The sequence below is a fragment of the Styela clava genome, chromosome 10, assembly GCF_964204865.1.
Source record: "Styela clava chromosome 10, kaStyClav1.hap1.2, whole genome shotgun sequence".
Classification (NCBI taxonomy): domain Eukaryota; kingdom Metazoa; phylum Chordata; class Ascidiacea; order Stolidobranchia; family Styelidae; genus Styela; species Styela clava.
Window position 1 is genome coordinate 3,529,203 of NC_135259.1, and position 14,014 is coordinate 3,543,216.

Here is a 14,014-nt window from a genome sequence, read left to right on the forward strand (position 1 = left end):
TGGAGGAAATTGTAAATTAGATACTGAAGTTTGAACAGTCATGTAACATTCATGGTTTGAGAATAGTCATTTTTCGCTGTTTGGATAATACTTAGCAAGGTTTCTTGAAGAATTTTCAACACTTACGACTAAAAATTAGGCACGTCCTTTATCTGAATTGTATGATTTAAATAAATCTTGAATAAATAATGAAACATTCACTCCGGGTACAAATAAATATTCAAATCAACAACTTGAATAAAGCATAAAAAAATGCAAATTTTGTGTCGATTTTGCGAATTTTTTGTATGCGTCTATACAGTTATCTGCACATTCGATGCCCATTCGTTTTTGTGTAGGACCTTATTACCGATCAGTCAATCGCGATCTATTTTGAATATTTTAGTCGATAACGGTCGGAAGCCTGATATATACAATGGGAGATAGCGGGTTTTATTTGAGTAAATCACGAATAATAATTCTAGTTGTTGTTGTAGCACTTCTTCTTCTTATAGAAGGTGAGTTTGCCCTTTTCATTGATATTACTCGAGAGAAAAAACTAAGGATGAATGGTCTGTCGACTATTACCAAATCACCTACATTATCTAAGATTAAATGAAATGTAAGTCGAGGTTTACCTGCTGTACGGTCAGTCCCACAGAGCCCTGTGCGCCAGAGAAGATGTGAGGTACAATATATATATATATAAAATTGCAGTTAAAATACAATGATAGATTTTCAAATAAATATGATCAACACAATGTACCTGTCTTCAGCCGCTGCAATTCAGTTTCGTAGATTGTCTGTTACTGAGAATGCCTTGTTTGATATATCAATATATTTCAGATTTTTTCACGATGAAATATCTCTGAAAATGTAGTCAGTATACACGAGGAATAGTTCTACAAACTAAATTTAATCTTGCTGTTAGGTCATTTTAGCCTTAGTTCTGCGCAAATCACTAAAATAACACTGATATACAGTTAAAGCGAAGTTTCGATTTTTTTCGAAGGTTTGCTCATTGGATTGGTTGCTCGACCTACGTGTAACGTAGTAGTTCAGGATGAAACGACGACTAAATGTACCACCACAAAGTCATCAACTGCATCAACTCCTATTACAGAAGCACCGACGGTAAGTCTTCGGGTAACAATAGTAATTATTTCCTGCGGTAACATATTCAATCTCGCTGCACGTGATTAATGCAATTATATATATGTCTCATAGAAATTTTCAATTTTTGAATCATCGTTTCGAAACGAGGTTCTTCCATAATTTAAATAACAATATTCTTAAGCACCTTGAGCATGATTGCAGCTTTGGTGACACAATGCTAATTTTTTTATGAACACTGTGTTCCTACAGGGTCCTTGGACAGCGTTTAGAATTTCGCACGATCATTTACCTATCTCATATAATATTGATATTCGCCCTGTACTCGAAATGAATGCTGATGGAAAATATATGTTTTATGGAACATCGAGCGTAACGTTTAGCTGTGAAACAGCAACGAAATACATCATTTTGCATAGCAGGTATGAACAAAAACAAAGCTTGCACGTTTATTATATTTTATCTTTGCATTTATGTAGACTATGACTTACGTTTTCTGTCTGTGCAAGAGCAAAGCTCAAAAAGTCGAATGAGCGCTGCTTACATTCGTATATTCTTTTCACTAACATTTTTTTTCGTTGTCAACATGGTTAAAATCTATACTTTAACCATTGTCTATCTTGTTTTGATGGTATCAATATCCGCTTAATTTTTCTTACACGATATCATCATCAAAATTGCAACACAGATAGTGGCACATTCATAATAAATAACTTAACATTGCCATAATATGCCGAAACAATGTGTTTGCATTTTAGAAAATTGATTTATACACAATCTCAAGTTACTTTGACTGAGAACGGAAATAACATCCCAATGAAAAGTATGATGTATTATAAACCAAATGAATTCATGGTATTCAAAAGTGAAAATCTTTGTGAAGTTGCGAAGTTACACGATATCATCATCAAAATTGCAACACAGAGAGTGCCACATTCATAATAAATAACTTAAACATTGCCATAATATGCTGAAACAATGTGTTTGCATTTTAGAAAATTGATTTATACACAATCTCAAGTTACTTTGACTGAGAACGGAAATAACATCCCAATGAAAAGTATGATGTATTATAAACCAAATGAATTTATGGTATTCGAAAGTGAAAATCTTTGCGAAGTTGGTAAAATTTACACGCTGACGGTTACAAACTATGAGTCAGAACTTTCTGATGATCTAAGAGGAATATACCGTAGTGAGTATAACAACCCAGCTGGAGAACTCAGGTTCGTGAATAGAGTTGGCAATATTATATACTGTTGTGCGTGTGATAAACGTAATTTGGACCTAAAAACGAAACAGATTTATATGTCTCAGCATTTTCTACCGATATATATATGCAAAATTTTACTGAAAAGCATGGATTAAAAATCCATTTCATTTTGCAATTCTTATTATACTAAATTTTTAAATTTTTTTCATTTTTTTGGATGGATTATTCAGATTATATTTTATTGCAATTAGCGAACAACAAATTTCTCATAACAAACAGTTAACTAATACAATATCGTATATGGGATACAAATTTATCAACTTGCAGGGTAGTGGCCGTGAGCCAAATGGAGACCACAGGAGCTCGTGAGACTTTTCCGTGTTTTGACGAACCTGGATTTAAAGCTAATTTTACCATTACTTTGTGGCACAAAGCCAATTCTGGTTATTTTGCGGTGTCAAACATGCCTGAATTATCGCATAAGGTAAGTTTTTGGTATATGCAATTTTTTCACAAAAATTACTTTCATGCCTCACAAAACAGGACGTCTCAAGTCTTGAAAAAGTGAGTTTGATAGTTTCTAAACATATACTAATGTCCCATTTTCAGTTGGAAACAATCGATGGAGATCTATGGAATTCAACAACATTTGCTGAGACAGTTCCGATGTCAACTTATCTTCTTGCTCTTGTGGTCTGCGACTTTTCGTACGTTGAAACGAAGAGCGTCTCAGGTGTCAAGGTGAATACTTGCTTTTACGGCAATCATTCGTTCATTTAATTAGATTCTTTTCTCATTCGAAACTCCACGGACAAGGTTCTCTAATTGTATTAAAGTTGCCAACTGCAACAACGTCTTAATAATGGATTTTAGAACCCAACGGAAGACAATAGTTGAACTCACGGTTTTTAGTTTCTCACAAATTAGCCGAGTTCGATAACATATATGTTATCTTATGTTGTCTCATTTATCATGATTTTTGTGTTAATATTACAAATGATAATTGTCTCAAATTATTTGCTCCATCACCATTCTTTGTTATATATAAAAATGAATACTTATAAATATATTTACTTTTACTTTAAATTATTTGGAAAGATGAAAATCGGCCGGCGTGGCCGGTTGTCTATTAACTTTACCTTAGCCAAGCCGTGTCATTCTTCTCCTGCTTGTTAGGTAAATTAATCGACGATGCCCATTCTAAGCAAACGAATGGTCATTGCTTCTGATAAAATCAGTTATTTATTTTCTCCCTGAATCAAGGGTTTATGTACATATGGCACGGAATAGAGTAATCTAGTAATATGACTTATTCATTTATGCTGTAACAGACAAGAACATATGCAAGACCCGCAGCTGTAGACAACGGTGAAGCTGAATATGCCTCAATAATTACACCGAGAATTCTTGAATTTTTCCAAGACTACTTTTCTGTTCCCTACCCTCTGCCTAAATCTGGTGAGAAATATATTATAGTAATTACCAAATTCTGAAAACCGGAGTGCTTTCATCAACGAGTAAAAACTTAAAAAAGAAATATCATATCTTTAAAACTTCCCATCGCATCCGAGGAACCTTGTTGTCTCTGTTATATTATTATTTTTATGGTTATATTAATGATCTTTGTATCCATGTAAGTAGACGGACCATGTTCCGTTAATAAATTTCATATTTTAGCGGACAAGCTTTTTTACGATAAACTGATTTTTATGATGATAGTTTGCTTTACAAATGGAATTATGTTGTATCCTATATCACATATAGCAATTTTTCTAATCCCAAACTAAACTTACTAGTACAAACGGCATTTTAAGTTTAATTAAGAAATTAGACATAGTTCGGCTGCTGGAATATTTTAGTACAGATAAGTCAGGATACATGTATATTTTTCAAGATCAAGCAGCGGCCCCTGATTTTGGAGCTGGTGCCATGGAAAATTGGGGACTTGTTTTATATCAGGATGTTTATCTTCTTTATGACGAAGAAACGTCGTCAGTTTTTGACAAACAAACTGTCACACGAATCATTAGTCATGAAATTGGCCACCAGGTTTGAAATAAAACCATTATCATCTTCACTCACATTATGTGTTGTGGCAACTATACATGGTTACCTAGGTTTGAACTTACTTGGGTAAATTTTACCCAACGACAGCCCCAAGAAAATATATTTCTTCGGTACATGTGTGTATTCAGATAATTGCATATTTTAGAGAACTTCTCTAGCCTTAAGTTGATTAGAGTTAAATTTTGGGTTAATATACGACACGCTATATAATCTATATGTAGGCTATCACTCGATATTGCCTGATTCCTTGAAGATGTTTTCAGTTTACAGTCACTGCAGATTTAAATCCTCAACTACGCTTGGGAAAGCAGCCTTTTTTAATTCATGAACCTATCTTATCCTCGTTTATCAGCATACTATGATATAAATAAAAAATTGATTTTAATATGTATGATTGTAATATGTATGATTCATTTTTTTCAGTGGTTTGGTAATCTTGTTAGTCCCGTATGGTGGGATGATATTTGGTTGAACGAAGGCTTTGCTTCTTATTTGGAATATATCGGTCAGGTGAATGTACAACCTACGTGGAAAGCGGTAAGTATATTCCAGCAATTAAAACAAACATCAAGAATTAAAAATATCTTTCACTGGTTAGTTTATGATTAGCTCACAATCACTTGTATCGTAGCAAATATGAACATTTGATTCATCCATTTCAGAATGAGCTGTTTGTTTCTGATGATATGCAAATTGCACTTGATGTAGATGCAGTAGTATCGTCTCATCCTCTAGTTTCTCCAGTTAATAGTTTGGCCAAAATATCAGCTCAATTTGACCACATTAGTTATGAAAAGGTATGTGTGAAAGTGACAACATAATAACCAACGTGCTAAAATTTCATGAGCTTTTCCTTTGCTGCGTTTGGTGTTCATACATTTTGCATCAGTCTGGTTTGTTGTCTCACATGACGTGCATCGATATTGAACAACTGTACACAGTTTTTGTAACAGTTATAACTCGGAAAGTTTTAATGTTTAACTAGCAATGAGCATGCTGCACTTTTTGTATTATCACTAACAATAAATTCGTCATTCACTAATTTATAACTAAATAAATGTTACATAAAACGTGTGTATGTCATTTGGATATTGTGGATTCAATTTATGTTGTGATAATGATGTCATCTATTGTGATATATAACATAACAGTTTACATTCATTTTGCAAAACAGGGAGCAAGTATACTTCGTATGATAAATTCCTTCATGGGAGAAGAAAATTTTGTTACTGGACTTACGGTAGTGTACTTTTATATTGGATGTGTAATGTCCCGAACAGTAAATTTTACACAATTTCATCTGTATTTCAGAATTATCTCAACGAACTCGCCTACCAAGCTGCAACACATGGTGATCTTTTCAGATTTTGGCAAGAAGTGAGTTTAAGAGTAACTTGAATGTACACATATCTTATACTTTTACGAGAGATTTTTTTATTTTTTTTTTCTAAACGTCACTAGATCAATATAGTGATAAATTTATTGTATGTAATCGAAAATTTTTTTTAAACAATGTTACAGCAAGCAGATATAGCAGGTCTTAAGTTCCCTACCACACTGACCATCATATTAGAGACATGGACATTGCAAATGGGACATCCTGTTGTTAATGTCCGAAAGACGACAACTAACACGTATCAAGTCACACAAGAGTATTTCTTATTCGATAACAATGCAACTGTAGTACATACGCCAGGAAGTGAAACATATGGGTTAGTAAGGGTATAATTTTTGTAAATTATTTGAATATACCGCTATCGATTTTAAGTGAATCTTATTAAAGCAAATTAACTACCATGTTTGAGATTGGACGCGATTATTTAGTACTTATTTTTTTAGTATTATTTTTTATCCTGATTTAAAAAGTTTAAAAGATTATTATAACCAGTTTTGAAAATTGAATTTCTGGTCAATGCTCGTGATCCAAATACTTGTTATACGCGACCCTATTTTGCCCCATTTTTCATTAATATCGACTGATGATATGAATTCATGCACTGAAGCGATTTTTTGTGGTTTTCTGTTTAAAACTTACCGTTTCAGATATAAGTGGTATATCCCTTTCACTTATAAAACTTTCAATCAAATTGGAACAGACAACATGGAAGAAACTTGGTTGGAACCAAATCAACCACCATGTGAGTATATTCTTTTCTTATCATTTTTGGAACTTTCCTTACTTCTTCAATTTCGATAATATATTTTATTTGTTGTATTGTTCGGATAAGATTACAATTAAAATCCTATTTTAAATTGATTTATATTTATTTAGTGGAAATCACTGAAAGTGAGTTTATTTTGGCGAATATTAATGCTTTTGGATTTTATCGAGTGAATTATGATGAGGACACGTGGAATAAAATCATTGCAAAACTTGTCTCTGCATCTTTCGAAGTAAGTGTTAAAGCTAGTTTTTTGGTCAATCTATAATACAGATTCTTTATTTTTCATGCAAAATCCGTTAGGTTAATTTATGATTAATAATTGAATATATATCACAGGAAATACCAGAACGAAGTCGTGCACAGATGATGAGCGATGTTTTCAATTTGGCCAGGTAAACAAGAGCAAGACAATTTAGTTGTGTGGTATAATTCTCATTTTTACAATGTGTTATAGGTAAATAGAGAATTAGTGAGAGTGATCCTTTGTTTTCAGGCCTGGGCGCTTGGATATAACATATGGAATGAATCTCTCAAAGTACATGATTCAAGAACAAGAATTTGTTCCATGGAAAGTTTTTATGCAAAAAATGAAATTTTTAGAATACATGCTAGGTCGAACTCCTGCTTTTGGGCAACTATCGGTAAGAATCGTATTCTTCAACATTTTCAGATAAATAATTTTGGTGATCATGAAAACTATAAATTATAGTTAAATAAATCGCTATTTTAAAATGACCTCATTTTCGAATTTTGGTGATGCATGCATAAAATTAGCCATCACGTTCCATAAATTTAGATTCACAAATTAACTCGACCTGTACTATAAACTGTGGTCGATATATTTTTATCGATATTTTATCATAGCTTATTTCGTTTTTATTCAAAAATGGTTCGCCGTTTTCAAATGGTTGTACTCCAAGATGGCGCACTACCTGAACCCTAACCCGGTACACATACTACGTTCAGGTTGTGCGACATCTTGGTGCACATACTTCTGGAACTCCTTTAAAATGGTATGTTCTGTAATTCATGCAATAACGTTAACCCCAACTCGGACGATTTTGTGCATTTTTTTATGTTTTAGAAACACGTTGTTCAACTCGTTGATCCATTATATCAAATGCTTGGATGGGAAGAAAAAGATAAAAGTGATGCCGCTCTCATAAGCAGGTGATAAGCAGCCGAACTTTAGGAATCGTTTTCTAATAGAAAAAACACGTGTCTCAATCACCAATGGAAACAGTCGAAATCTAGATCACAAATCTGCTGAAATAATCGATTTTTGTAATTTTTAAGATTCCATTAAAAATGAAAATAGTCGACTTGTACTTTTAATTCAGACGTAACATGAAGTTGACAATTGGTTCGTCTTGTTATTATGGAAATGAAGATTGCATCATTCGAGCTAAGGCTTTATTCAAGCAATGGATGCAAAATCCGGAAAACAACAGGTGAATATTTTTCAGTGCAAATAGTCCTATAATATTGGTACTCAGCTCGATGACATAAAGGAAATTTAGTATTAATATACTGTAATTATATTTTGCAGCATAATCAGCAGTACCTATCGCGATGACGTATACTGTGCAGCGATCCGTAACGGAGGAGTCGAAGAATGGAATTTTGCATGGCGACGTCATGGCGAATCAACAAATGCACAGGAGCAAAAAAGCTTGCGGTAGGATGGTTCTCCATTAAATAAATGTAACAATTAAGACAAAATCTTCTACCTCAGAGCATGATAAAGTAATATTTTGCAGAGGCAAATTGAAAAATATTTTAATTTTTTATCAAGTACTGCATTTAAAAAAAAAATAATGAAGTCTGGTTTGTGAGTTTCTTATTTATTGGTAAAATTTGATGTCCTAAATATTAAAATCATGCTTAATGATAGGTACGGAATGTCATGTAGTAAAGAACCCTGGATTCTAACACGATATATGAAATACTGTGTTGACCCCACTGTCATCAGAAGACAAGATACTTTCAAAAGTTGTATGAATTATATTGGAGGGGAAGATTTCGGAAGAGATTTAGCATGGGGTTTCTTGGTGGAAAACTGGGATGCTCTTGTTGATGTGTAAGTACACGAGGAAAAGTAATCAATAAAAATCAATAGAGAAAATAGTTGCATATTGCTATGACTAATTATTGAAAACAGAAAATAGGCAAAAAATAAGAGCAGAAACAAATTTTGCACCAAGATTTCTCATTAGTTAGTTCAAATATAGTACTAATGAAATTACTGATTTCTAGTGTCTAACATAAAATAATAAACAATACCGAATAAAAAAATAAAAATTATATATGTATATTTTTAAAATTATTGTGAGTGTAGCAGAAAACATTATCATTCGAAGAAGTGTTAGTGAAAATGTATTATCCTTTTTCTATGATAGGCATGGTGGTTCTTGGCGTTTTTCGAGATTGATTTATTCAATTTCTAATCGACTTTCGACAGAATATGATTTACAGTTGGTGAGTGAAATATTTTGAATAAATGTTTTTTTTATACAATATAATTTTTTGCAATGGAGTATTCCTCTACTGTCATTACTGTCAAACACATATTTTGAATTGATATTTTCCATGTTTTAGCTGGAGAATTTCAGAGACGGGAAGAATAAACTGGGACCAGCTTATCGGTATATTAATCGAGCAATAGAAAGAACAAAACTAAACATAGCTTGGAGAGCAATCAATGAAGAAAAAATTACTGCTTGGCTGACTACTAACGTTTCATGATTTAAAAAAAAAACTAGCTGGGATTATATAAAAACTCTTTACAGTATAATTTGAGATACTTTTTAATTTGTGAATAATAAATATGCACTAGAATGAATAGGAATTTTGTTTATTTTGCTTTCCAAAAATAATTCCAATAGTGACTAAGACTAAGTTTACAGTGCGATGTATTTCAATCTCAGCTTCGACACACAAAAATGGATGAGAGAGTCATGGAAACACGAAACTTCGAATTATATTATTCAGATTGGAATTTTAGGCTTTTGGCAGTTACACAGTGAGAAACCAAACTATGCAGAACATGAATATAACACTATGTTCTTATTACAAAATGTAGACAATAATCAGCGCAAATGACACAGGTTAGTTGGGAATCAAACCCTTCATTATGCTGAGAACAGTTGGTTGTATCGTTATATGCCAAATGAAAAACCTCTCAATAAATGGCAAAACAGTTAGAGACCAGATTGAGAGGGCAGTTTCGAATTTTCAACTGTGGAACCTAATATTGCTTACTTTTAATAGTCAGCTGGTAACATAGTAATCATAAAATTTAGTCGACGACGTAAAATATGCAGAAAGGCGGGACTCGCGTCGTTAACTTAGTTGATTGACGGTTGCCTACCTCAGACATATATACGTGATCTTTGTACAGCATTCATCGCACTCACCAAATTCCTCAAATGTTGGTATGTATGTACAATTTTGAATTGACTTCACTGTTCCATACTTTTAACTTCGTAAGCTTTCAGCGCGTGAAAAGTGGAGAAACAGCGTGAATATGTTAGCCTGTAAAAACAGCTAAATATCATTGGAATGAACAAATTGCTAGCTAGCAGTATAGATACCAGAAGAAAGTTGTGTCGTTTTTGTTGCCTAACGCAAGTCATCTTATAGCAGTTGTTTTCTATGAGCCTCAGGTCTCCTGGGACCTAGTGGAGAGCACAACACTAAATTAGTAAATTCGCAAGCAACAGTTTTTGTGCCTGGAGCTTCAGTGGCGTTAGCAAATGGTTAAGATTGGTCAGTCAGATATCATTTGACGCGTGTAATAGGAAGTTCATTAAAAAAACATGCACGTTCCATTGATTAGCAATGCCATGCAATTTGGTTGCTAATATTGAACCAAGCATATATTTAATACATTTTTAAATACGACCAACGAAGAAAGGATCAAAAGGTCGTTGGTGATTAAAAGATTAGTCGAGGGCAATCTTTGTCATTTAGTATTTGCGTGGTGCCTATTTCGCTAACGACCTACTGTTTACATGTTTTTATTTACATTTTGCGTGTGAAGTTTTGACTCTTAAGATGCCAATCAAGACGATATCAAATTCGACAAGTAGTCTCTATGTACATATTGTATTGCGAATAATGTGTTTGTGTATTTAAAAATTTGATAGATTAGGCAATTGACTCTTTGCTGGTTGATCGCCGTATTGTAACATTCGCCTCGTTTGCCTCTACCATTGCGTACAGTTAAGTACGTGCAAGTCAGTCCGTTAGCCAAAACAGTAGTTCCAAATCACTGTGTATCGTTGTTTACCGTGCCTCTGTTCTCGATGACAGGCACTAAACGTTTTGAAAATTCGTTGACTATATCATTTAGAACAGTGGTTCTCAACCTTGTTGTCTTTGCGGACCCTTCTGGTGCTCTCAAAGCGGTCGCGGACCCATCAAAACAGCAACCTAATGTTCCATACAGATTTAACCAAGTCAAAAATAACACTAAACTAGTGGACATTTTTATTTATTTTGTCAAATCGAATACACTTAAATGGATTTCTGCTGTTGTATATCAAAAGCAAGTCTTGAAATACGTGGTCTTGTTTTTGATAACGATAGACGCATATCGTCGTCGACGTTTAGTTGGTTACGAGCCTTGGATTTGATATGAACGAGAGCCGAAAATCCACTTTCACAAAGGTATGTGGAAGGGAGAATGGAACAATAACACGTGATGCTTCCATCGATACTTTTGGGTACGACGGCAAAATGGCGCACCAAAACTGAGAAAGTGATCACTGTAGCTGCGTTCTCGTATTATCATTGTCATGTAAAAACTCGTATTTGTCACAATAGGTCTACGGGAGATAAATCAAAATAGTTTGTAGGCCATTGTCACATTGTCATAGGCAGCAAATGTTCGATCGTATCACAAAAAAACGATATTAAACTGCAAATAATTTCTTGCAATCTTAATTTAATCGCGGACCCCTGGAAATGCTTCGTGAACCACCGGGGGTCCGCGGACCCCGGGTTGAGAACCACTGATTTAGAAGTTATGCTCAATTAAGATCTATCTAATGTCGTATTCCAACATTAGAAAAGTATGAAAATGCTTCATGCTGGTGGAATGTTTTTGCCTGCTGTGTGAAATTAGATTTTGAACCTATACTTAACACTGTCGTCTGTCAATGGTTTGTACTCGAAGAGTAATTTTTTCAAGAATAGTCCTTTTCGCCAAACATTGATGTGTCGTAGGAAGTGTTGAGTTAGTCAGTGTAAATTTATTGCAGTTGAACTTCTATCGTTGCATTGCTAGCTGTAGTTTACATTTTCAACTAATATTTCGTCCACGAAATAGCATAGCCTGCTCGCTAGAGTCATAATAGTTATCCAAGCATACAAAAACAAAATGCCAACAAAGAACGAGTTTCATGTTGAGGGATCCAAAGTTATTATAATGTCAGTCGTTGTTGTTATGCTTGAAGGTAAGTTATGGAACTATTTTTTGAAAAGATATGATGATGTTTCTTTCGCTGAAAGTTTGTGCGGTCTTTGTATTACAGAACACATATGCCATAAAGCATGTTAAAATGAATATATACATGTATAACATCGGGAATTAATATTTTAGTATGCTATATATACCTTTTTAAATTTGGTAACATACAATTGCATATAATATATACACCTATTTTTGAATACTTTAACCCAGTGGTTCCCCAAACCTTTTTTGTTCGCGACCCCAATTTTCGAAGAATCAAAGCCCACAGATACTCGCAACCCCACAACTAGAAACGTTGAGCAACTTCAAAACTGTACTGTATTGTCTGTATATCAGTTTAATTACCTCAATGTTAACACAATGTACCTGTATATCGACTGCAAATGGACGTTGGCGGTGAACATTAGCCCAAAAAATATACGAACGAGTCCGACAATGTCAGTGAACCAATTATCACATCAGAGTAATATTTATACAATTTCAGTGGTTCGAAAATCTTGTTACTCTTCCATGGTGGAATGATGCTTGGCTCAATGAAGGTTTTGCTACCTACGTATCGTATTTAGGAGAATCTGAAGTTCAGCCAACATGGAAGTCGGTAATATATATACAATTTTGCATGAGAATACACAAATATATTCATGTATATAGCGAAAGAAAAACCACTGGAGACTGCCGTTAAAATTTTTCAACTGAAGTTGTCTTTTTGTCAACCAAAATTGTTTAATTAGATGAATGAACAAACTACGTTTCCATATGAAGTAAAAACAGACAGAGTCCGACCGGGTCTAGTGAAAATATAGTCCTTTACACACAAACCTCCATCTCCCATCACGGTTGAGAAACCCTCACTAAAGTACGGAGATTCAAAATGAAGAATAAATGAAGTATGGACTTATGAGAAACTGATGATCATCAGATGAACATGCTATTATGTCAGTCAATTTATTTTCTATATAAAAATCTTTTGGAAGTTACACTGTTTATTAAGTTGTATATACTTTATACCGCTGTATCATTCTTGCTATTCGTTTTGTTTTCCAGAAAGATAGATTTCTTCTCGACGAACTTCATTCAGCTTTTGATATTGACGCTCTCACTTCTTCTCACCCGCTAGTTCAAGAAGCAAACACTCCAGATGAAATCACGGCATTGTTTGACACAATTAGTTACAGCAAGGTAGAAGATTGTTTATTTGTTTCAATTATATATTTGCATTTAATGGAATAGATTTCAACTTAGGATGAAAACCTTTTATCTCCCTATTGAGTGGAACAATTTAAATGGCGATTGAGATGCTTATCAATATTCTAAACTTCCAAGCGATATTCTTCGAATTTTCGACAAAAGTTTGAATTTCATCATAAAGTAGTTTAAAATGTGTCACCAGTTTGACATTGATATGATACATTTTCTCAATACCCATTAAAAAGATCTTTGTTTAAATAACAGTCAGCTTTTATCATTCATTATCTTGATTTTGAATTCCATTTTAGTGTGCCAGTATTCTATACGTATGATAAATGACCTCATGGGAGAAGAAATTTTGTACTTGGGTTAACGGTAAGTAAAACTAAATATTATCTAGAAAATGAACGCTTGTATGATTGTTGTCGCATTCTTAACATTATCTCAAGTTTCCATCAAAAACAAACAACAAGGTCATTTACAATCATTCACAAATTCACTTTGTATAATATTCATTGCTATTTGTTACAAAGAGAATTCGATATTTACAAAATCATTCTACTCGTTTCGATTTATTATGTGACAAAATACATTGTTTCACACAAAATTACCTGAACGATCTTTCATATTCATCAGCAACACACTTGGATCTCTTTCAACATTGGAAAGACGTAAGTCGGAAAAATAAATCAAATACAATACTCAACAAACGCAGTAGTAGGAACTAGACTTATTTAGAATATCTCTGAAATAATGAATTAGCTTGAGAACTATGGCTAAAGGTCCTACAAAAATAGAAACACGTGATTAACT

At 33.6% G+C, this 14,014-nt stretch overlaps 3 protein-coding genes across 3 annotated transcripts; all 3 read left to right on the forward strand.

Annotated features, from left to right (window-relative positions):
• The first annotated feature begins 364 nt into the window (after nt 1-364).
• LOC120337993 (aminopeptidase N-like) lies at nt 365-2,077 on the forward strand. The gene is made up of 4 exons (XM_039405907.2): nt 365-497; nt 992-1,113; nt 1,345-1,514; nt 1,851-2,077. The coding sequence occupies exons 1-4, from the start codon at nt 416-418 to the stop codon at nt 2,032-2,034; spliced, it is 558 nt and encodes a 185-aa protein (XP_039261841.2). The 5' UTR covers nt 365-415; the 3' UTR covers nt 2,035-2,077.
• LOC120337450 (aminopeptidase N-like) lies at nt 1,983-9,394 on the forward strand. The gene is made up of 20 exons (XM_039405211.2): nt 1,983-2,318; nt 2,633-2,789; nt 2,915-3,046; nt 3,637-3,763; nt 4,200-4,354; nt 4,796-4,909; nt 5,035-5,169; nt 5,547-5,612; nt 5,684-5,749; nt 5,894-6,084; nt 6,416-6,510; nt 6,645-6,766; nt 6,874-6,929; nt 7,031-7,178; nt 7,622-7,707; nt 7,878-7,988; nt 8,087-8,215; nt 8,432-8,617; nt 8,937-9,015; nt 9,136-9,394. Exons 1-20 carry the CDS (start codon nt 2,071-2,073, stop codon nt 9,280-9,282), a joined length of 2,550 nt encoding a protein of 849 aa, XP_039261145.2. The 5' UTR covers nt 1,983-2,070; the 3' UTR covers nt 9,283-9,394.
• A 453-nt stretch (nt 9,395-9,847) lies between these two features.
• On the forward strand, nt 9,848-13,812 carry LOC120337452 (aminopeptidase N-like). The gene is made up of 3 exons (XM_039405214.2): nt 9,848-9,971; nt 12,498-12,611; nt 13,058-13,812. Exons 1-3 carry the CDS (start codon nt 9,966-9,968, stop codon nt 13,241-13,243), a joined length of 306 nt encoding a protein of 101 aa, XP_039261148.2. The 5' UTR covers nt 9,848-9,965; the 3' UTR covers nt 13,244-13,812.
• Nucleotides 13,813-14,014: the final 202 nt, after the last annotated feature.

Excerpts from the sequence above, each read along its gene's own strand:
- LOC120337993 (XM_039405907.2), top strand. The coding sequence starts at position 416 with ATGGGAGATAGCGGGTTTTATTTGAGTAAATCACGAATAATAATTCTA. Across the intron at positions 498-991 it reads ACTTCTTCTTCTTATAGAAG|GTTTGCTCATTGGATTGGTT; the intron begins GTGAGTTTGCCC and ends TTTTTTTCGAAG. Across the intron at positions 1,114-1,344 it reads CTATTACAGAAGCACCGACG|GGTCCTTGGACAGCGTTTAG; the intron begins GTAAGTCTTCGG and ends GTGTTCCTACAG.
- LOC120337450 (XM_039405211.2), top strand. The coding sequence starts at position 2,071 with ATGTGTTTGCATTTTAGAAAATTGATTTATACACAATCTCAAGTTACT. Across the intron at positions 4,910-5,034 it reads TACAACCTACGTGGAAAGCG|AATGAGCTGTTTGTTTCTGA; the intron begins GTAAGTATATTC and ends CATCCATTTCAG. Across the intron at positions 7,179-7,621 it reads CTGCTTTTGGGCAACTATCG|AAACACGTTGTTCAACTCGT; the intron begins GTAAGAATCGTA and ends TTTATGTTTTAG.
- LOC120337452 (XM_039405214.2), top strand. Across the intron at positions 12,612-13,057 it reads TTCAGCCAACATGGAAGTCG|AAAGATAGATTTCTTCTCGA; the intron begins GTAATATATATA and ends TTTGTTTTCCAG.